Source organism: Ambystoma mexicanum, chromosome 3p (assembly GCF_040938575.1).
Source record: "Ambystoma mexicanum isolate Mex_15411 chromosome 3p, UKY_AmexF1_1, whole genome shotgun sequence".
Taxonomy (NCBI): domain Eukaryota; kingdom Metazoa; phylum Chordata; class Amphibia; order Caudata; family Ambystomatidae; genus Ambystoma; species Ambystoma mexicanum.
This window is the reverse complement of record NC_090925.1, coordinates 181,643,594-181,667,929: the sequence shown is the minus strand read 5'-3', so window position 1 is coordinate 181,667,929 and position 24,336 is coordinate 181,643,594. Positions and strand designations below refer to the sequence as shown.

The following is a 24,336-nucleotide window of genomic DNA, read 5'->3' as shown; positions in this document are numbered from 1 at the left end:
CTACCCAGTCCAGTTACTATTGTGTCCTGTACTGAGAAAAACCACAGGAAAGACTAGTCCTTCAGTTTTTGGTACAGTCGTCTCTGAAAAGACATTGCTTTTAAGTGTCTGTATGGAGAAGGTCCATGTGCTATAGTGGCCATCGTTGTTAGGCAGAATCCTGTGCAGTGCCCTTGGGGACCACTACACACAATTAAGACTACAAGTGGTAATAAAAGTTCATCTTTGGTACAAGCTTGTACTACTATGTTAAAGTGGTAGCAGTAGCGGAGCAGCCAGGCTTATCTCGAGTATATGAGCAGTAGCAGGGATTACACAAAGGACCACAATTACTGTGACTCGAGCAAACACTGGTTCATGGTTTCAGGTAAAAAAATAGAAGTAAATTTATTTTTAAACCATCTGTTATAAAACGCTTCACTTCTATGGATTGGAAAACATACACCACACACAACCAATTCCACTTGTGCCAGTAAATTCAAGGTAAGTACATTAGGATTTGACAGACCGGTGTTGCGATACTAAAGCATAACCGCGGATAGAAATGCTCAAAGTTAAAACACACTTTGTACTTAAGAATGTAAAACAAGGGAAAAGTGGATAAAAATCAAAGGCAATACTTTTTCAAGGGAAGGAGACTCAAGGACCAGTTCAAAGATACAGATTACAGTCGATAGGCCTGGGCCGGTGTCAATGGAGCAGATGCTCAGTTGCCGAGGATCACACAGTGAACAGTTTGAGATTTGAGATGCCAAGAGTTGTGAAGATTAGAAGGAGAGAAGAAAGAACAAATGTTTGTGGAGGAAAAGGGTTTGCCCTGATTCCAGCTGGTCAGACGGAGAGAAAGACCAAGTATGCACAGTACCTTATTCTGTTGAACAAAAGCTGGTGCCATGGTAGTTGTTCCTGCAGACTCACGGTTCCTGCGGCTTCAGTCGTGGGGACAAGGAGGATGCCTGGAGCGATCTGCACTACCCAGCGATGAGGCCGGCAGCAGCGAGAAAGACCACAATGAATAAAAGGTGCGCACCTTTAAATCGGGAGAGGGCTCTTCTGATGGCTATCCGGACCACTACAGCACAGCAGTGATTTCGACCCAGGAGAGGATTCTCGGTCTGAAGAATAGACAAGCTGGTTGATCCCACTAGGCTCAAGGGAAGAAGACTCCGGACTGGATCTTCTTAGTCGTTGAAGGGGGAGATGTCTCAGGACTGCACCAGGGCTTCACTGGGACTCGGGGTTGCAGCAGCTGTCTTCTCTGCTTCTTTGGTTCCTTGTAGTTCCAGAGGCGACTCTGCCTTCTAGCTCAAGAGTCCTGCCTTTTATGCCAAAATCCCCCATTCACACAGCCTGGCTGTCAATCACTCAGCAGGGGGGTTGTCCAGCCCGGACAACCACCTCAGCCACTCAATACAAAGTGCAACTTGGGTCTCCAAGGAGACCCTGTGCAGCGGGTGACTACACCCCGCCCTCACATTCAGCCCATCTAGACATCCAGACGCCAAAGGAGGGCTTCTGGTCAGAAGCCCACCAAAGGTCAGCGAACAGGGGGAAAACCTGGTTTGCCACGCAAAGAAAGACCCAAGAAGAATGTTGACAAAAAGAAATAGTGATTAAACCCAACCGGAGCCGAAATAAGTATTTGGGCTAGCAGGTTTAAAGTTCGAGGCTACTAAAATAGCCTAAAACAATACCACGTTATGTAATATAATCGCGGTAGGAAAATTAGGGTAGATGCCACTGCCACCAGCCAAGTCCTAATGTTAAGGGAGCAAAACAATGCTCCAAGAGGTACAGATAAAAAGGGCTAAGAATTAACCCTTTCCAATACGCCATATAAGATGGGGTGCACTGGATCACTGGTTAACTCAGTAAAGTTAATGGCAACTTTACCCTTTTCTGGGAGACAGTAGTCAGCCCCAGAAATGGAGTCAGTTGAAAGTCGAAACGACAACCCTGTGTCACTGCACTGAAGGTGCTGTGTAACGCACAAGTGTGGGGCTACTGAAGTGATGTACTCCAGAGTCCACAATCACAAAAACAGATGAAATACACATGGCAAAACACAGGTAAGAGTGGGGGAAAAGCTCACACTCTTACCAAGTGAAAGAAATAAACTCCAGAAATCTAGCAAAGCTGCTGAGGGACTCGCTAGATAGGGAAATTAGCCATAGAATAAGTAGAAACGTGGTTGGCTCTAGTTTTGGAAGCGACCTGTGCTGAGCTCTATTGTTCCTTTTGCGTACTGATAGGATTCGTATGTCGCAAGATCACAGGAGCTGTAGGGGTTTAGCCAACACCCCAATTGTTGAGTAGGAAGGGAGAGTGTTCTCCTGGCTATCTTGCTTGAGTGATTCCAAGAATAGTTCTAACACTGGTTATTGCGATACAGTTTTCGCTTTTATTTGGGCAAGTGATGGGTTGTTCTACATTCAGTTGGTATGCATCTAGTACATCTGGGGCAATTATGTCCCCTGGTTGTCAGCCGACACGTGTTTCGACCCGTGGGTCTTTATCAAGGCTATTGTGTGCAATCTGTTGCCCCCTGTGGGGTCCTGGTGCGTATTGATGGGTTGCTGTCCTGTAGACACAGTGGCTCCTGTTGGGCCCTGAATGCTGGTCCGTATGTCTGGTCCGTAGTGGCTCTGACATGGAGGGAGGGGAGGTGGAGAGTGCCCAACCAATTCCACTTGTAGCAACAGCATTTCCTTCTGACTTGGACATAGTATAGCCCCTAAATGTAAAACTGTCCAATGATACGGATGAGGTCTGTTTGGCCATCAAAATTGTTTTTTGGCGACTCTAAATGCATACAAGATGTGAATCTCTCCAGCAGACAAACCATGTAAGGTCCCACACACATCGTTTTGTGGTCTTTGGATCTCTGTTTTAGTGCAAAAATCACTATGTGGATTCCACAAGTAAATTTCTATTGGCCAAAAGGCACCGCCTTAGTAACCTTAAGTAGAGCAAACTGTTTAGAAGAAATTCTCCTCAGCAGCCTTGAGGCCAATGCGCAACGGTCTAACACCTTCAACCGTGTCTGTGGTAAAATGCTTTGGAGAATTAGGGAAAGAAGGCTTTAATGCTCCCGTAAAGTTGAGAAGTGGAATTGTGGCTGCAGTTTTACCAGGATTCAATATTCTAAATTGGGAGGATTAAGAATTTTAAGACGTAGGAGATGCATTTGTCTTTGGGTTGAAGAAAGAGAAGAGGGCCCTCAACATCTAAGTTATGAAATGGCGAATTACATGGTGCTCAACCTTGCTGGCAAAAACTGTTTGCAGTAAAAGGCAAATGATTTTTAATGTGCATGGCTAGCCTTTGGCTTTGCAGCGTTGCACCAAATTTGAAGTGTGCTTATGGTGGCATGGACCATTTCACAGAAAGCGCTGGTAAATATTCCTGGAACTTATTGTGGCCATGTTTCGAATGGTAACAGTTCCTGGCAGCTTAAAGTCTGGCGACTGGGAGGCATCATTACATCTTAAAGATTGCTTTCAAATTCTATTCGAAAAGAACATCAACAGTACCAGAGGTTCATGGAAAGAAGGACCCCTATGTATACTGGTCTTGCCTTTGGTCTAAACCAGCAGCTCCCTGAGAGTTCACAAACGTGTTAGTGGTTGACACTTGTGGATGAAAAATGTTCATGTGCTTTTATATCTTGCTCAAGGCCCAAGCACTGACCAATGATTCGAAAGGTTCAGGTAACCAACAATACTGTTTGAACTGGGATTGTCTTAATGTTGTCCACTTCCTGGTAGTTGTCACAATACATGGTTAAGTGTTGGAAGAAAATGAACTCAAACCATAAAATATCCATTTAAGTCCTGGTCAGGCTCTAAAATGTCACATAGAAAACTCACAATACTTTAATAGTACCATTTTAAAAAAGTGTACTTTTATAAAATGCTGGCTCTAGGCAAACGTTTTTGGCAGCGTTCAGCTCAAATGGGAGGCAGGGGCATTGTTGCAATGTTTTCAGGATACAACGTTTGGAATGAAAAGGATGGCGGCATAGTCTGGCTGGAATAGGTATCATACAGTACAAATGCACACCATGGATTACAGATGGGGTGGGCAGAGTTGATACTTTCTAAACCCAACAGATAATCTCACGTCTGGGAGTAACGGACCCCAAGGTATCATCATGCCTAGAAACGAACAGAGAAATGGTACAAGACCTGAAACCCAGCAAGTTATTTCTAATAGAGGGGTGCAATGTAGAACTTCCAAAATAATGGTACATGCTAAAATTCCAGTTATTTGGCCTGAAACTTCAAGGATCCAAGAACCTGTCAAGTACAGGTACCTTAAGCAAATGCCTTGGTTGTGGGGCAACGGCATTCCTACAGTATAAGTGCAAAGAAGGAAGAAACTATATACCATGGATGCCATAAGAAGCCCTTGTGAAGAGTTCCAGTACGAGGAGATGAAAGGAAGCACAACAGAATTTGCCAGTGGAAGCCTATTGTGGTAGGGGACCTGCAGAAACCTATAGGGACCTGTATCCTTACTTCCCACTGACACAGTAAGTAAAAATACTATGGAGGTTGTTACAAGGGCTGGTCACCCAAGGACTTCAACCCCAAACCAACGAAAGCCCAGGTGAGGCAAAAGAAATCTGGACCTTTCCCAGGAGGTTGGCCGCCAGTGAGGAATAGGAAGGCACTAGGAAGACTGAACAGCCAGACCATGTGAACATCCAGATGACTCGCCAAACTGGGTAGCCAGTCAGCCGAAAATGGTCCCATGGTGGGGGTTAGCCAGGATGGCCCACACTAGCCCAGGGGATAGTGGTGACCCACTTCTTGGAAAATGCATCTTCCAAGGTGCAGGAGTATCATTGAAGGAAATGGTGAAAAAACAGCCCAGATACCAAGGACATCAGGACCATCCAGTGAGAACCTGGTGAGGACAGCATAGGAAGGAAGTCAAGCCAAAAATGAAAGCTGGAGTAAAGGCACTGGGCCCATACAGTATCGTCCTAAAATTGCAGCAGCGCAGCCTCATGGCAAAAATCAGTTTGCCAGTAACCTCCAAAACTGCCAGCACAGTTGAAGACGATTGGACTGGCCCTTAAACCAACACACCCAGGTCCACACACACGGTTGGTGTATTGGCCTGTCTGACGATAGGAACTGATCTAAACCAGGATAAATAACTATCTGATGTTTGATAATCTGCTTAGATTCACATGCTGTGCATAGTCCGACATCCAGTGGTCACTGCGGAGTATTGCATTTTGCTTTTCGTAGTCGAAAAGGGGACGTCGACAAGGCGTTTCCTGAACTACTATCCCTATAGTGACGTGCAGTGTACCCACAATCCCTCACGCGTCGAGGTCCCTCATTGTTCTTTTCCGCCCAGATATTGATACGCGGAGCTCCTCGAGAGACATTGCAAAAATTTTACTTGACCTTTGGTCGCCCTTAATTATTCATTTCTTCACCCCTCCGTCGTTGCAAAGCTGTTCACCGCCGATCAAGATCTCTGACGGAAGAGGTTGTTCGGTGTTCGCCGAACATGTGGCCTGGCCTCGATGGCCAAATACACTAGGGAGAGTAGGGAGAGTGGGGTGGTGGGACATTGTTTCTCTTTGAGAATGCCTTTCCCTTTTCCCTCTGGGTTGTCACATGCGATCTGTTCCTCGGCTATGGCGAGGACACCCTTTAGGCTTTGCCCGCGTTGTAAGGGCACGTTTACCTGGATAGACTAGCATAAACGGTGTAACCGTTGCTTGCCTCTCGACCACAAAGAAGACGGCCGTGCGGCCTGTCAGCTACTTAAGCCGAAGACTTTAAAAGACCTTAGGGTCAAAAGGTGGGCGGCCTACGCCATGTCTAGGTCTGACTCATCAACCGCCGCCGAAAGTGACGAGGAATGTGACAACACGTCTGTTTCGGATGTCGCAGACCTTTTTTTTTTTTTTAAATGTTTTTATTTCTTTGGATTTGTATAGCGCACATTTGCCCAGGGGTATCGTGACGCTGAAAGCAGTCTTGTTACAGGCATACATGGTGTATATATAGATACAATGCAGAGGATATTTGCATATTTACATAGTTGTGCGTGTTTACATACCGTTGTGAAAATACAGTAGGATAGGTGGGGTGGAGAGGTTAGTTAAACACTGTGGCTTTGAGTAGCCTGCGGAAGGCATGGTATGAATTTTCGTTCCTTAAAGTGGTGGGGAGTGCGTTCCAGTTTTTGGGTGCTAAGTGTTGAAAGCTAGACCCTCCGGCTTTGCTTCTTTTGAATTTGGGTACATAGGTCTGGTTAGTCATGTGTGACCTAGTGGGTCTAGTGGATGTATTAAGGGTGATTTCTTTCAGAAAGATTTGGCGGAGAGGCATCTGTGGGTGATGGCCATGGATTTGAATAGTATGTTCTTTTATTGGTAACCAGTGGGCTTCTTTTCTGGCTTGGGAGATGTGCTCCCTTTTAGGGATGCTTAGGGCTGCTCTTAGAGCATTGTTTTGTGTGACTTGCATTCTTTTTTTTAGGTTTTGTGCCGACGTGCCCAAGAAGAGAGCATTGCAGTAGTCCAATTTGGTACCTAATGTGGGTCTGGCTACGGCCAGACAGTTTTCAGTGGATAGGAAGGGTTTAACGGCGTTGATTACCTTCATGGTAAGTGCAGCAGAGGAGGCTATGGCATTGACTTGCCGAGTCATGGAGAGAGTGGAGTCAAGGTATACTCGTAGCGTTTTTACTGCAGTGGAGACTGTGATGCTGGAATTACTTATATTAAAGGATTTGTACCGCAGTGGGAGTTTGTTTAGTGTTTCTTTGGTGCCAACTAGTAGGATCTCTGTTTTGTCCCCTTTTAAGCAGAGGCCGTTGGCTGCCATCCAGGTTTGGATGGCTGTATAGATCTTGGTTAATGCCGCTGCGCCTTGTTCATAGACCCCTGTGAGAGGGAACAGGACTTGCGTGTCGTCAGCATAGTTGGTGTAGGCTATGTGACAACGGTCCAGGTCATTGAACAGTGGGAGGGTGAAGATGTTGTATAAGGTGGGGGCAGTGCAGGACCCTTGTGTGACGCCACGGTGGATAGTGGTGGGGGTAGCGCTCGCAGAGTCAGAAAAGACTTTCATAAGTCGACCCTCGAGGAATGATTTGACCCAGGAGATGGCTTCTGGCGAGAAGTGGGCTTCATTTTTGAGTTGCGTGCCTAGAATATCATGATTGACCAGGTCAAAGGCGGCAGATAGGTCTAGCAGGAGTGCTGGTTTGCCTTTGTCCATGATGTCATTTAGTTGGATTTTGAGATCTAGTAGGGCCGATTCGGTCTCTCGAAGGAGCGTTCACGCTCCTCGTCCGTCCCTGGCCCGACAAGCTCGGCTCACGCCCTGCTTATGGGGATGAACACCCCGGCGACAAGGACGCACCCAGAAAACGCTCCCATAAACACATAACCCGTAGCTCTTCCTCGTCGAAGAGGGCGTTGGCGCCAACGGAGACGCAGGTCCTACCGGCGGCCTCCTCAGACCGTAAGAGTCTGAAGCACCCCTCGCAACTGCATATGCAACCAGCGACCGGGCTAACCCCTGATAAGGGCGCTACCACTAAACCGCCAGACGCGCACCGCCAGAGCACCCGTCGGCGTAGAGCAAACGACTCCTGTAACGGCGACACCGGAGATACCTCGACAGACAGCTTAGTTGTCGAGAGCCTGGCAAGGATCATTTCCACCGATAGCCTAAAACGGACGGCAAAAGATACGTCTGTTACCGCTCATAAGGCCCGGGAGACGCCGAAAAGACCAGAAGGAAGGAAGGAACCTCCCGCTCCGTCGAGAGGGGCTCCTACCCTACTGGAAGACTTTTCTGAAGGCGAAGGAGACATCTCTTCGACGTTATGGGATAGATCGAAGCGTTTCCTAACGGAAGGCCCTCCCTTCCCCCCCCCTGACAGTTCCGAGTACCTCACAAAACCCTAGAGAGACTCCAGTTCTGTATGGACAGGATGGAGAGGTTTATGGAGACTCGGAACCTTCCAACACCTAAGAGATCAAGAGAGGGACCTCGGGAGGATCCCAGGGCCAAGTACCCAAGGCTGTTTGATCTACCCCAAGAAAATGTAGATTTATGACCTCACTGAAGAGGACACCCACTTTCAGGAGGATGATGAATTCCTAGGCAATGAGTGGGAAGAAAACCTACAGGAGGAAGGTTTTGAAGACCACCCTGATATGGGTGATGGGGGCTTCGGAGAAGACCCAGAAGAAGGGGCCTCACAGCCCTGGCAGTCCCCGTCAGTGTTTTCAGACCCTGAAGCCATAAACCTGTCCCCTCCGAAAGACTCGCCTATTAGGAATACATGGCCTATAGATGATTAACCAACCTTTAATGCACTTAAGGCAGCAACGCATTTTGAGATCGAAACCGGGGAAACTTCTCCTGACATAGACTTTGTCGAAAATCATTAAGGAGAAACCCCCTGTCAGCCAAACCATTCCCCTCCACGCCTCAGTAAGGAGGCAAATTATTCCTTCACTATCCACTCCTGTGTTGATCAGAGGGGTCAACCCTAGGATAGAAAAATGTAGTCCTCCATCGGACCTTTTATACATCAGGGGCCACTCTGTACCAGACTCCTTAGTGGTGACAAATACAAGGAAGAGAGCAGGGGTGCCGCTGTCAACTAGCGAGGCACCACCAGATAAAGAGGGTAAAAAATGATATGCCCTGGGAAAGAGGATTACAGCCTCAGCTGCCTTTTCCGCAAGAATTGCCAACAATAATTCCTTGCTGGCAAGTTACGCAGATGCACAATGGAGCAAACTACGGAAGGACACTGAGGAGGTACCGGAACCCCTACGTACTCCTTCTAGCCACAGTGACTGAAGGGACTTTAGTCAACCAAAGCATCATCAAGAATACCCTGGATGCTGCAGAAATGGCTGGGCGTTCCCTAGTACAAGGAATCCTACGAAACTCCATGTATGGCTATGTAATTCAGGCTTTAAACCTGAGACGCAAGCATCTCTTAACAAACCTATAGAAGATGCAAACCTCTTTGGTAAAGCGGTGGATGAGGCTTTAGAAACCGCGAAGAAAGAATTTGACACTATCAAGACACTAGATCAAATTTCAAGGCCTCCCAACAAATGTGGTTTTGGCAATAAGCGGTTTTTTCGAGGCCACCACCAGCAGCAACAATATTCTGCAGATAACTGGTCCTCTAACCAAGGCACCAGTGGACAATATAACCAAAGAGGACAATGTGGTAAGGTAAGGGGTCTGGGTCCCATCCCTAGAGGTTCCCAAGCCACCAACACCAAATGACTCAAAGATTCGGGTCCCCTCCCATGCTACGCCGGTCGGGGGCCGGTTAACACCCTTTTTTCCAGCATGGGAGGGTATAACATCAGACCGCTGGGTACTATCAACCATAGCCCGTGGCTTTTGTAAAGAGTTCAACAGATCCCCTACGTACAGACCCCCGAGGGGACGACGCATGTCACCGGAACACCTCGCCATCCTTCAAGAAGTGGACCAACTACTAGAAAAAGGAGCCATAGAGGTCGTGCCTCTATCCCAGGTAACGGAAGGTATTTATTCAGTGTACTTCCTTGTACCCAAAAAGGACTTAACCATGCGCCCTGTACTAGATTTGCGCCCAGCAAACCAATTTGTCAAACCTCAAAAGTTTCGTATGGTGACTCTACAGGAGGTAATCCCCCCCCCCCCCCCTGCTTTCTCAGGGAGATTCATGTCCAGTGTTGTCATGTAAAGATGCATACTTTCATATTTGAATGTTGCCAGCGCACAGGAAATGCCTCAAGTTCATGATAGAGGGCAAACACTACCAGTTCAGAGTGCTACCCTTCAGAATAGCATCAGCGCCAAGAGTATTCACAAAAGTACTGGCAGTGGCCCACCTGCGCTGGTTGTCTATCCCAGTATACCCTTACCTCAACGATTGGCTCATAACAGGGGATTCTTACAAAACATGCTTCGCAAATACCCAAAAGACTGTAGACCTTTCGTTTCAACTGGGCTTCTCCATCGAGAAGAAGTCCAGCTTAGACCCCTAGCCAGATCAAACAATTCCTAGAAGCTCTAATTCAAACAAAGGACGGCCTCGTCTTCCCCCTCCAATGAGGGTCCAAAACATGCTGTTTCAAATCCCTCAATATGTTGCCGGTCGAGAGGTGACGGTACGCAAAGCAATGCGCTTACTAGGAATGATGGCTTCATGTATTTGGTACCTCACGCGCGCATGCGCCCAATGCAAGAGTGGCTCAACAGCCAGTGGTGTCAGGCCAGCGGACAATGGGACGATCTAGTGGTGGTCTCGCAGGCCTTGGTTCTCTCGCTACGGTGGTGGTCGAAGGAAAACCTGGTAATGGGGAAACCATTCGCCACCCCTGCAGTGGAAGCCACTCTGACCACAGACGCATCCCTCACAGGATGGGGGGGGGGCCTCACCTATCCCATCAGACTGCTCACGGAGTCTGGACTCCGAGCGTAACATCCAAGCACATAAACTTACTGGAGCTACTAGCTGTGTTCAAGGCACTGAAAGCCTTCCAGACACACCGACAAGGGAAGACATTGATGGTCCTCACAGACAGCACCACAGCCATGTACTACCTCAACAAGCAGGGGGGGGGGCACTCGCTCTCCAGCACTGTCCAAGCTGTCCCAGAACATCTGGAAGTGGGCTCTCAAACACATGTTCCTACTGTCACATGTACCAGGGGAACTCAAATCTGCTAGCAGCCGAACTCAGCAGAGACTTCCCTCTGCCCTCAGAGTACGAATGGCGGTTACACAAAGACATCGTCTTCACACAATGGGGATTCCCAGAAATAGACCTGTTCGCAACTCTGGAGAACTCACAATGCTAAGATTACGCCTCCAGGTACCCCCAGAACCAATCCAAGGGGAACGGTCTATCGATACCATGGTCAGGGAAATTTGTTTACGCTCTCACCCCCGACTGCCCTTCTCAACAAGATGCACCAGGAACAAGTTACCATGATACTGGTGGCCCCTATGTGGGCCAGACAGCCTTGGTTCGCACATTGATGGAGATGCCCCTATCCCCTCCAGGGAAACTTCCCTGCCCGTACATGCTGTCACAGGACAAGGGCAGGACACTACATCCATGCCCTCAGACCATGAACTTAGCAGCCTGGCTCCTGAGATCATAGAATTTGGACATTTACAACTCCCGCAGAGATGCATGGACATTCTCAGGGAGGCTAGAAAGCCTAACACTTGTCACTGTTATTCTAGCAAATGGAAATGATTTGTCATGTGGTGTAGGGGAAGGAGCATCAACCCAGTTGACTGCTCTCCCACACATTGTTCTGTACCTGACTCACCTACTAGACTCGGGCTTGGTGTTTAACTCTATTAAAGTCCATTTAGCAGCACTTTCTGCATAGACCACTTCCCAACTTAAAGTGTCATGGTGGAAAGTCCCAGTTATTAAAGCCTTCATGGAAGGAGTGAAGAGGATCCACCCTCCCATAGCTAACCCCGCTCCTGGATGGGACCTAAATGTGGTACTAACCAGGCTCATGGGGTCTCCCTTTGAAACCATGCACAAAGCAACACTTAAAGACTTCACTCTTAGGCTATCATCGCCATTAGGAGAGTAAGTGAACTACAAGCGCTCTCTGTACTAGACCCCTTTGTTACAGTTCACAAGGATAAGGTGGTTCTACGCACACATCCTAGGTTTGCACCAAAATGTATCTCTAAATTCCATGTCAACCAGTCAATAGAACTACCAACGGTCTTTCAGAATCCTTCAAACTTAGGTGAAACACTGGATGTTCGCATAGCAGTGATGTTTTATATGGAAAGAACTAGACCATTGAGAAAGACTAATCAGTTCTTTGTCTCGGTGGCAGCAGGAAGAGAAGGAGATGCAGTTTCGAAATCCACTATTTCTAGATGGATTGTACAATGCATCACTCTGTTTCTCTCTTGCTAAGAGAGAACTACCCTTCAAGCCAAGAGCACACTCCACTCATGGCACCGGGGCTTCCACAGCTTTTATTGCAAATGTCGAGTCCATTTGCAAAGCGGCAACCCAGAGTTCTGTTCACACCTTTACAAAACACTGTCTAGAGGCCCACTCTAGATCTGATTCCCAGGTGGGACAAGCAGTATTAAGACATCTTTTCTCCTACTGTTCCTTCTCACAACCCACCTCCAACTCCGGGTACTGCTCGCTAGTCTATGCACAGCATGTGATTCTAAGCAGATTAGCAAACATCAGAAGACAATGCATTACTTACAACCATCAGAAATGCTTTTATGGTATCTGCTTAGATTCACATGCGCCCACCCTTCCTCCCCGCTCGGATGGAAGGAACATAGACTGTCTTCTATATCTCTTTTCTGTACTCACTCACGTCTAATAGTCTCCTCCTCAGGGCAGATAAAATACAAACGGGGGGGACCTAGACGCGTGAGGGATTGTGGGTACACTGCACGTCACTATAGGGATAGTGTTAGACGCTCCTTGTCGACGTCCCCTTTTCGACTATGAAAAACAAAAATGCAATACTCGGCAGTGATCGTGGATGTCGGACTATGCACAGCATGTGAATCTAAGCAGATACAACCATCAAATGCTTTACGGTAAGTAATGCATTGTCATACAGGGATCTGGGGTCTTGTCTTAGCACCACAGCCATTCTATGTTTTTCCCCAAACTAATGACCCCAAAACCAAAAGTCTGATAGCAGGTACTTGATAAGGTACATTAGGCTATTAATGCAGAATTCTGCTACACCCTTGGTGAAGCCAAAACTAAACTCGCACTAGCCTACTTACAAAACCACAGTTGGGTTATAAAATCATGATGGGGCTTAAATTGGGTGCTTAAAAAGCACAAGTCCCATCAAGCTATTTGGCCTATGGTAGCTCAATCTATTGAAGAGTTAAAGGGGGGCTTTAGTAGAAGTTACTCTGACCACAAACTAGATAGATCTGGGAAGACCAGCTTGCGTCAGGCGCAGACTGGGATGTAGGGGCTGGCTGGAGTAAGAGCAAATGTAGAATTGTAGAGATTAACTAACGCAACATATGGACAGAGATGAGACAGCCTTGTCATGCTGAAACTAGATCACTAAGGAAGAAATCCTGTCTAAAGCTCAAAAGATTGTGTTTCTCCAGGCAACCATGCCAATAACCAACCCTACTAAACCTCACCCTGCTCGCACACCTCTAACCCTAATTAAATCCGCTCGCACTTCACCACGCTGCAACAAATGCAGCACACGACAGACTGACCGGATGCCACACGAAAAAGCTCAGCAAACAGTGTTAAACAAACTGAAGCTGCCAACAGAACATCACAGCTCCCTTGCTCTTTCTCTAAAATGTGTCCTACTAACATGCCCTAACCTACTCTTTCTTTCAGGTCCGCCAAGGGACCACTACGGTGGTGATGGTGCACGGTATAAATATCCTTTAACGATGCTTTGGATCCTGGAAACTAAAGGGGGATGAGGGCCAGTAAAAAGTAGAGATCTCATAAAATGGGATAGTGCAACACTCACAGCCGGCTGTGGCTTGGTCTGCATCAGACACCCTTCTAGTTACTGCCAACTTGAGCACCCTAGACCCATATTTCCTTTACAAAAAAAGCATGTGCCCAGAACATGAGTATTCCTACCTACCTGCACTCTAATTCTAGTACCACGCAACTTATTTCCACTTATCTGCTTTCGATTTGATATTCATGACACATGCAACCCTTTCAGCGCATAAATCCACCTAGAGTGCAGTGCACCGGAAGTGTCTTAGTGCACATCACTCCTTGGAAGTTTCTAATTGGTTTTTCTATCCTAATCCTGTTTAATTTATCAATTTGCACTTTTCTTCTACCACAAACCGTGGGCTGGTTACTGTGGCAGGGCACAGTATGCCACCATCCTCTGCACTGTGACCACTGCAGTGGTGTTGTGCTCAGTACAAATTCTAACTTTCCCGTTGTATTATTTAATTGTTTTACTTTGGATTTCTCATTTGTCCATGCTTACCCCACCCATCCCGCCAAAAGACGATGCAAAGGGCAGCAGAATGCAGTATATAAACCAATCACTTATTAACGCTTTCAAATACTGGTGCTTTTCATTGCGAGGTTAGACCGTGGAATACTACAAGAAAATGACCCGTAGGAAAGCCAGGATGTGGGGCTGCCTGTTTTCCTGACTGCTGCCTCTCCCACCCTGAAATTCCACCTGTAATTTAATTGCTTACTTGTAATGTACAGAGCAAACACAAATGCCTCCTAGGTGTGACTGGGAACTGGTCCACATAGCAGAAACTATCCACTCAACTAGATGGAACAGGAATAGTTTTAACCCATGGTATCACGCCTAGAAAAGCGGATTTTAAAGTATTTTGCTATGAAGGGGCAGTTAGTGGAGCTGGTATCTCTAAGGACAGATGAAATCTGGTTTAAACTGCTCCCTTCTGCACAGACAAAGAATGTGATGGGCAGGATTCCCCACATTGAGGGTGTACGTTTAGTTTAACCTGGACTTAAGATTGCCGAAAACATTGCAGCTCATTCGGGACGAAGGGAAGAGCATGTCTAAGAAGCCACTTTTTGTGTCTGCTCCAATTTGGGTGGCAAAACTAAGGTTTGATTTCATGATTACTGTTTTAGATGCATTTACCTGAAAGCATTGTTCATTCTAGAGTTGGACCGGAGGTTGTTGGAAAAATCATCGCCTTCACCTTTGATCCGTCGTAAGAAAAAATGTGCATGTCTGCGTATGTCATATAGTTGGTGGGGGTGGGGGGCAACTCCCATCTGCTGCTAGTGTTTTAAAAGTGAAGTCCAGCATGGAGGCCTGGATTCGAGTGGCAATTGACAAATGGTCCATGGAAAAATATAAGGAGGAGCATAGGCCTATCTGGGTACGTCTTGATCCTATTGGACAACAGTGGTCATGGCCCCCTATTTAGGTTAGAGGCTGTATTGAAAGAGGTTCCGTAAATCTAATCCATGGTATTGGAAGAAGTTCCAACGTTGTTGGCTTGTCACCTTTTCCAGCACCTTGGACATCAATGGGAGGGTCGGCTATCGGCTGGAAGCTACTGATCAAAGTGTAAACAGGTCTGCAAATGTAAAGACCCATGGGGCAAGTGAAATGGTGTGCGTGCGAAATTCAACTTGACTGCAATAGTATCCAGGGTTATATTTTGGTCTTTGCATAGTGAGGAGCGGGAGCATATTGATTTCTTCAAAGCAAAAGGACACTGAACCCTTCTGTCTGCTATCCCTTCTAGGGAAAGTATAGATAAAGTTCCTGGCAACTTCTATTTCGATATCCTTGATTGTTGGGAGAAAAGATTCAAGGCTTCAGAACCTTCTAAAGGTAGTGAAGGGAGCACCGTAGACTGGCGATAACCTTGGATAATTTGAAAATGGCCATTTGGTACATCGTGGCCTAGGTTCAGTTTTCTACAAACATCGTGGCATCAAATAGCTTTTGGTATTTAACTACTCCAAGTTGAGAGTGAAACTCTAGACAAGATTTCCACCAACAAGTTTCCACCGGTAAAATTGTGTGGTTTTTATCTGCAAATTGGAGTGGTCCAGTGAGTAGCTTTTAGAAGGCTGAGGCCCTTTGTGGTAGGGTCTAAAGAGCCTACCACACAACGTGCCATCAGAATATAGGAAGACCACCATAACCACTTGCTGAGCTGCAGACTAAAAATATTTGTTCTCATGTGTACACCATGGCATGAGCCTATCTGGGATGTAAACTGGATTCAATGTGGTCTCACCAAAGACGTTGCTAGTATTTCAAGTATAGACTGACTTTTTTTAAACAGAACTATATCTAAATGTGCCTTTTGGCATCAGATGCCACATTTTTGTTCTGGCAATTTATCAATTGCAGAAATTAAGCAGACTGGTTTAGAAATGTTATCAAGTGAGGGATGCCTAAACCCCAGGAGCAAAGGAAATTAAAAATGCTGGCCTGAAAAATGTAGGATCGGGGGGAGAAAACAGTTGACTGGACATGTAGTGATTCTTATGCAATAGGTGGATCGCCTCCTTCCTCATCGATTTCAGGTCTCCTGTTGGCCTTCATAGAGCAGAGTGAGTGTTTGGTTTGTTGCAAGAAACCAATAATCATACTTGTATACACTGTCACTGCAGTTACACTTCTGTTAGTCGATTGTCAATGTGATTTGAATTTAATCAATACGGTTTGCTCCTGCAGGCGGTCATGAGAACTTTTCAAAGATGATTGACGAGGCGGAGGTGCTGGAGTTTCCAATGGTTGTGAAGAACACACGGGGGCACAGAGGTTTGTGATGCATGGGAAGGAGGGGCAACTTGATGTAAATGTACCTTTCCTCTGTTAGAACTTTTTTTTTCCTGCAACCTCATTTCAAAATCTTTCTTCATGGATGTAGACAGGGTGTATAAATGCTTGTGCTGTCTTTTCATTTTTCTCATATAGGGGTGAGCATGCAGTATACAATCTTGTTCAAACGTTTATGGTCTCAAAGATGCTTATGCATCCTACTTAATCTTAGTGTAATGAATCAAGGACCCTCCTTCCACACACCTTCATTTTCAAGATGTATACTGTCTACTGATATACTGGTAGAAAGTGCTGTTCATTTGTCCACTTTAGGAGAGGATATTTAAAGTCCCTATTCTAAAGTTTTCTGGCGGTATTAAAACCTTTTGAGCAGTACTGTTTTTTTTATTTTTTTATTTTTAAAGCTAATCCCACAATCACATCCACCCTTTCCTTGTAGGTAAAGCAGTCTTTCTTGCCCGTGACAAGCACCACTTGGCTGATTTAACCCATCTTATTCGGCACGAGGCCCCATACCTATTCCAGAAGTATGTGAAGGAGTCTCATGGTCGCGACGTGAGGGTGATTGTCATCGGGGGGCGTGTCATTGGCACCATGTTGCGCTGCTCGACGGATGGCCGCATGCAGAGTAACTGCTCGCTTGGTAGGTCTCATTTGTATTTGGTTTGCATAAGGCAGCCTCAGATGTTAAACTCTTAGTGTCATTTTCCCAAATTAATGAATTTGTCCAAGGGCGCCATTCAAGAGCTTTGCACCCCATCCATAATTTAAACGGTGGCACCAACGTATTCCTTCTTTTCTCTGCAGGAGGTGTGGGGATGATGTGCTCGCTCAGTGAACAGGGCAAGCATTTGGCGATCCAGGTCTCCAACATCTTGGGCATGGATGTGTGCGGCATTGACCTCCTCATGAAGGAGGACGGCTCCTTCTGCGTCTGCGAGGCCAACGCAAATGTAGGTTTCATTGCCTTTGACAAGGCCTGTAATCTTGACGTGGCGGGTGTCGTGGCGGACTACGCCATCTCTCTGTTGCCTGGCAGGCTGACACGGCGGATGTCCCTCCTCTCTGTGGTGTCTAGCACCAGTGAGACCAGCGAGCCTGAACTCTGTCCCTCGACCAATGCCGCCCCCGACGCTGTCGACAACATGAGCGCCAGCTCCAGCTCTGTCGACAGCGACCCGGAGACGGCGGAACGCGACCCTCTTGCCAAGCTCTCTGGTGGCCTGTTCAACATGAACCAGTTGCTAGCCAGTGAGATGAAACTCCTTGTGGAGTAAGTGTGAGCGGGGTGGGTGGAAAGCCACCCCCTCATTATACCAAGCCACAACACAGTTTTTCAGCCAAGCACGTTGTCATTACTCGGGTGGGAGAAGCGACTAAATTCCTTATGGCACGTCTGCATAGTTGCTAATCAGCAAGATCTGCAACCAAAGCTGAAAATGTCCTTTTCCAGTATTTATTTACCGTGCTCCTGCTTCTGCAGGCTGTTGCTCTGTCGCCTCCAGGGGGCAGGGGTGCTCACTATAAATATATATATATGTACATGTGTGTAAAATTGTTTTTTTTTAATAATTACGATTGGACATTGCCAAAAGAAACTGTGCTCACCCTGCTTCTGCGAAATGGGCTTGTGAGTTGCTCTGTCCTGTCCGAAGGAGTCGCCTTCATATTTTTTTTTTAATATTAATGTTTCAGTTTTGGTTCAGAAAGCCTCCCCAACACCATACACTTCCTACCATGTGAAGGTGGTGGGGAAGAGCAGTATGATTGGGAATATGCAAATGCATTTATTTCAGTTACTACCCAGGTAAACCGGGGTCAGGAGATTTCACTCGAACCTGCCTTTTCTGGTCACCAAAAAAACTAATTTGCCATTTGCATGTGGACACGTTGCGTAGGAGATGCACAACAGTCTGTTCAAATGCATCCATAAAACATTGCTTTGAAAATGTGGGGTGTTTATTCGCAAGGGTCCTGTCCACAAGTGCTTGGTGATGAATTATTTGAGGCTAGCGTTGGCTTTTGCGATGGGCCAACCTTCGACCTAGTACACCCAAAGTCAATAGTTTACAAAATGTGGGTTTTGCCATCAGATTTGGTAGATTTATGTAATGGTTTCCACCCTCGGGCTAAAACTGTGTTGTGTGCTTGGTTGTAAAATAGTGTTTAATGAAATGTGAAGCAGACAGAAAAATGACGAGTTGGCTGTGGATTGCCTCTAAATGTGTTAGTGTTTAGTCTATTTTTTTTAAGCTTCTAGACTCATTCTCTATATAAATATATAAATGCCTTGTTGTTTTTTTAATATACTTGCAAGCCCAGATCTGATTCCTATGCTTGAAACTTGTAAGGCTGCCCCTGTCCGCAGATACTTAACATTTTAACATCCACAAAGCTGTACGCTTTTTTAAAACTCGATGCACTTCTTTTTTGGTACCAGAGCGGAGTTTTGTGACAACAGGTGAGGTTTATCAAAGAACCGCTCCTATGTAAGGATAAAGAGGCTTCCTGCTACTCCTCACTAGAGCCCGCTTGTTTAGTTCACACTAAGGTGTAATAATCTTGGCAGTTAGTCTCCCATCCATAATACAGGAGTTCCTTTAATTGACCAAAATGTACCAGACCAGCTTCCACCATCAAAACCGCAAGCAGAAATGCTCCTTTGCATTGTGTACACGCGGGTAGGGTTCTTGGTTACCCTGCCCTAACGTTTGTTCATGGCTGTAACTTGGGCAGCCCAGTTCCTTACTTCGCAGTGTAGCTCATTTATTCTGAACGAAAGGCTGTTTGTTTACAGGGGGACAAGGTTCATTTCAAAGCTTGGCTATCGGCTGCCTATAGATGTCAATGTTGACTCTACCATACTCTTTCGCTTAGCTCTACTAGTTCTCCCCTCCCCACGCCCCCTTCCATTGCTTGTCCCATCCCTACCCCAGCAATTAAATGGCTCAAAGCACTTCGAGAATTCATTGAGAATAAAGTCACATGGGTGAGGAGATTCCCATCGTTGGGAATAGGGGTGGAGGGGTCTCTGTAAAAGAGGGTTGGGGGTGCTGCTCTACCTCAGCCAACAGGTCACTCGGTTGAAAACTATGGACATGAAGAGCCTTGTCTGCCGGCTCATTTCCGCCACAAACTGCTGCCATCTCATCACCTGTGCTGTGGAAAGCCTTCTCTGGACCTTTTTTTAAATGAAAGGAGAAACCCAATGGACACTACAGGAGCGACTGACTTCAAGCGGCATACGGAACAGTTAACTGGCAAAGGTCCAATCATAAACCCTGCTGTACAGTTTCCTGAATTTTTTTTTAATTTAAAAAAAACAGAATGTAATAAAGGAAGAAACTATTGAATTTTTTGGTAGCATTAAATGCAATTATTAAAGTTGAATGTATGGTTTGATTGTTGCTGGTGAGCAATCAACATATTGGCATTTGGCTAAGCACTGTGGCTGGGAGGGTACTAGTATGTTTGAGACTTCGTGTGCAGCCCATAGTCCCAACCTCTAGTCCCAACCTCATAATAGTGTTGAGGCTGTTGGGAAAACGTTCTGTTTCAATTAGTGGGGGTTGTTCTCACCTTGAGATCTGGTGATGAGATGAAATGCGGAAAGGAAGTCTTGCTGCACCTCTAGGTGTGAGCCTCTAGTTAGGGCAGCCATGTTCAGGTTTGTACATACCCTGGTCAGTCTAAAAGGACCGTCTTGGATTCCTGTAAGTGGTACAAGAGAAGCCACAACCTGCAAAATTGGAGGCAGAGCTCCTCAAGGAAGCAGCTTATTCACTCACTCAGATCAGGATGTGTTGTGCAACCAGTGGGAGTCCACTTGGCATTGCCAACGAAGTTGGAAAGCAAGACTGGATTGGTGCTAGAATCTGCCGTCTACCAGACCTCTGCAGTACATGGGCGGAATGGGTGAGTAGCTTGGGGAGGCGCTTTTGTGGTTTGAAGTGGATTGTTTGCTGGGCAGAGCTAGAATCATTTGGGTGAGGAAAGCTTCATTGAATACATGGATGGGAATTCGGTTTGCGTTAAGATGCCTTCCTAACCTTGGTGGGGAGGGGTTTCAAATTTAGACTTGTGGGTTGTTTGATATTCTCCCTCTGGGTTGGTGGGGAGCATCGTTGTGCTCGTTAAGGGGTAAGCAATGGGTGGATCTATGATGGCAGTACAGTATTTGAAAGGGATACTCCCAGTTTTAGGATTGACCTTTCTAGTCTTTGCCGAATATCTGCATCGAGTGTGTGGTGTTCAGTTTTCTAGGGCAATAGTATCTCCTGTCCAGTCCAGCAGCTGGTGATGCCCATATTTCAGTGAGCAACATTGGTGAGGTTCACACCCGAGTGGGAAGCTGATGTGGCATTCTTCCCTTGATGGAGAAGTGAGAACTGGGCCAACCGTGGAGATGACTCCTACTTTTGGAAGGAGTTCTGCTAATTTTCTAAATTAGGTTCATGTGGCATAGGCTCCAGGGAAGCTTTAAATTTGTCCCAATCTTAGATGGTTGTACTGGTGTAACATTCTTTTTATGTGGACCATTGTATGGGTTGGCAGTAGCTATCGTCCTAGCCCCAACCGGAAAGCTTGGATTTCGATCTTGGATTGGCCAGTCGGTTCTGTCTTGGGTGGGGCAATACTAGTATTCCAAGCGGTGGTGGTGTCCATCTGGATTTCTTGCTGTTGCTCGTTTACCACTTACCTGGTAGACCGATATTTATTCAGCAGTGGGATATGGCTAAAGGGAGGGAGGTGGGCAGGGAGTCTGAAACTGCTTTTCACTCTAATGCTTTTTATTTTCAGGTTTTCTGTGCTTGTATGCGTGCTGCCGTGGGTGAGGATAAGGGGCCGCGAAGCACTAGCCCGTCACGTGGTATTTTTGTAAAGAGAACTTGTCTTATGTACTGTCTCTTGTGTTTTTTTTTTTGTTGTTTTTTTTCCTTCTTGAGTAAGCACTCCCAACCCTCTTTAGCTCTCCTTGGTTCTGTTGTGCAAACCTGTCGACCTTGGCAAAAGACAGCTTTCCTGGGTCCCCTTAGTGGTCTTATTCAAGAAACCCTTCACACCAAGATTATCATTTCCTCAACCCCTCTAGCCCTCACATATTTAATCTGTGGAACAAAAAGGGAAACCAACTGACCGTGCATTTTTATCTATACTTAAGTTGAACCAGGGTCTGGCACGGCCTGACTTTGCTTGTTGGCTCAGGATTTCTTTGCTGCTCTTAAGACAAATCGTCAGAACTATCCTGCCACTCCTCCCAGGCATAAAGTTTGACCTGCAGGTAACCCCGCCTACTTCTGTACATCTGTTATTGCTTAATGTTCTCTCATTGTGGCTGGTTTATATTTCTAGTATATAGTTTGAAATGCTTTTTATGACCTAGTGTAGGTTTGCACCTTGAGAGCAGAAGAAACGCCATAATTGCGCCGGAGTTTTTTATTTTAAAACTATTCTTGAAAAATATGCATATTGGTTTGATTGCTTGTGTTTCAAGTTTGCCTTTAACCCTACTGTTTTTGCCTCCCCAGGCCAAATGTGCTTTGAATGGAAAATATTTTGTATCCTTGTTCTAACCCTACCCACTGCTCTTCTTGCCAACATTGCAGGCATCCAATCCTATCCCTGATGAGAGTGGGGTTAAGAGTTCTGTGCCCCCAACCCAAAACCCCTATATCCATGTGGTTTAATGTAAAAAAAAACACAAAAAACCTCAATAAAATCTTGCAGTCATCCGGAAGACTACCAGCCCACAAACCTGGTCCACAAGGTAATTTTATTTTTTTTCTCCCCCATTCTTGCATCCAGCAGCTTGCTTTATTTTCCTTTTCGCTCTCCTGTTTTTGATAGTATATGTTTATCCCGAACTATGGATTGTAATCCTGTTTTGAGGGTGGTGAATGGTTGGGTTGGTTGTTTCCTCATGTTTGCACGGACCACTTCGGATTGCAGGTGAGCTATATAATGAAACTTGAAAGGAAATGTGTTCACTTCATTGGTTAGGAACGCGTGCCTGTTTTTATATCCTTAACTTCCCTTGAGCCGTATTACCCCATTTCCAAAAAGTGCAATTCTGGCTTTTTCCAAGCTTTTGCAGGTGTTGGTCCTGAACGCTGTGTAGAAGACAGGTATGAATTGGCCTTTGTGGGCCTATGACTTAAACTGTCACTTTGCACTGTCCTTCCACTATATTGGTTATGGTGCTCTCTTCACAGCCTCCAAATGGGTGCCTCTGGGACCATGATTCTGTTGGTGAACACACCAGTGGCTCTAGGTGCACAACCGCTTTGGAAAGCACTTTGAGAAATGTGATAGGCATCATAACTACAGGTACCATGTAGACTGTAAAATCTGACTGCTCCTCCAATTTGGGTGTGTAGTTTGCATAGATCTATAACATCACACTTCCTCATCCATTCCCCTGATGGCACCCTATTCTTTCAACCTTAATGCACGAGGGCAGAAGCTGTGTAGCCTTTGCCACCATATCTGTCAGCCCCTGAAGGCCGTAATGTGCTCTTTTCTGTCTGGCTTTTGAGTGACATGTCTGTTGGGTTTTGGAGTGCAGATGAGGCTTTTTCACTTATGGATTGGCCGTTTGTAAATTGAATGCTGTGATGAATGGCCACAAACGTCTCGATGCTGGAATCCAATAACATTTGACGCATATATGTACTTTTACTGAGTGGTGTTGAGTATTAATGGATTCACATTAGAGACTGTTGAGTTTAAAGCATGAACGCTGCAGAGAAATGGTGATCTGGACTCCTGGATCCTGAAAGTGTAGGGTCACTCCTGTTTTCAGTAGATTCCCTGAGTGGCAGTCTTATCCCATAATCACAGGTGTTTGTGTCGTTTTGTTTTTTACGGTGTCTTTAATGGTTACTGGGTATGCTTTACCCATTTCTATGGATGCGCTTATTTCGAGATTGATCTCGCTGCGGTTATGGTAAGAACAGTTTACTTTTGTTTACTGTATGATTACATTTTCAAGCTTGAAGGGCGTTTAAACAGAAGCAGGGGACTGCTTGTATTTTAAAAGTACTGGTCTAGCAAAGGATGGAGGGGGGGATCTGGGCAGTCGTTGATCCAAATGCATCCTGGGACATGTTAAACCATCTAAATTGCTTTTAAATGAACACTTTGGTACCCTGTTTTACCAACTAATGTTGCGTTAAAGTAATCCTTAGAAGCAATTGTCTGTTCCCTGTTTGTGTAGTATGCGACATGGGAGTTTTAACATTGTAGGTTTTGCCTACTTATCTTTGGTGATAGTATCGTGTACTGTACAGACCTCCTGCATTTCCCAGAATGCTTAGGATGTTGCCATCTTGCGTTCTCAAACGTAAGCGTGTGGAATGTAGATGGACTATATGCCTGGCCCTTCACCTTGTCAAGAAAGGTCGATGGACCTGCTTTGTCACGTCATTTGTTAGTTCATCTTTGATCTTGATGTGGGATATAAATGGGTAGAGCGGGCATGATCACTTAAATAAAAGGTGGGACGTCAAACTATTTACTATAAGGGTTCCCCAATCTCACTGCGACCAAGTGTTACTTACTGTGCCTCAATTCGACTTCTCTTGTACCTTCTGCTGCAAACAGTGATTTCCTAACTGATAACACGACGAAAAGCAAACCAGCCACCTACATCGTTTCTTGGAGGAAAAGTGATGCCAAGATGGAGACAACCTCGCTAACTTTAGTCTGAGGTAAGTTGAGCTTCATGTCTTGTAAATGTTTAACTCCCAATACAAGAACGGTTAACACTTGAACAGAAGAGTTGCATTTTTATAAAGCTGCCTGGTAACTAGTGCAGCCTCCCTGAACGATTGCCAGCTTCCAGCGCTCTGTCCAACTGCTGTTCACTCCCCACCACCCCACCTCCCAAGCCCCTCTTCCTTCATGCTGATCTGGTCAGGAACTGTAGTAACTCCTCGCTTCGACTGCAAAGATATCAATTTGCCGGAGCTGGCGCCTACACAAGCTTGACCCATTTGCGTGCCAAA

At 46.0% G+C, this 24,336-nt stretch overlaps 1 protein-coding gene across 4 annotated transcripts in view; it reads left to right on the top strand.

Moving 5' to 3' along the window:
* Positions 1–24,336, top strand: part of RIMKLB (ribosomal modification protein rimK like family member B) — a 222,651-nt gene that overhangs the window by 71,337 nt on the left and 126,978 nt on the right. For 3 of the 4 annotated variants that reach the window (XM_069650582.1, XM_069650584.1, XM_069650585.1), the window contains exons 4-6: positions 16,223–16,309; positions 16,770–16,973; positions 17,138–24,039. In XM_069650582.1, coding sequence (XP_069506683.1) covers positions 16,223–16,309; positions 16,770–16,973; positions 17,138–17,607 — 761 coding nt within the window. In that variant the 3' untranslated portion in view covers positions 17,608–24,039. The remainder of the gene's footprint in view (positions 1–16,222; positions 16,310–16,769; positions 16,974–17,137; positions 24,040–24,336) is intronic. The other variant, XM_069650581.1, reaches the window with a different exon arrangement.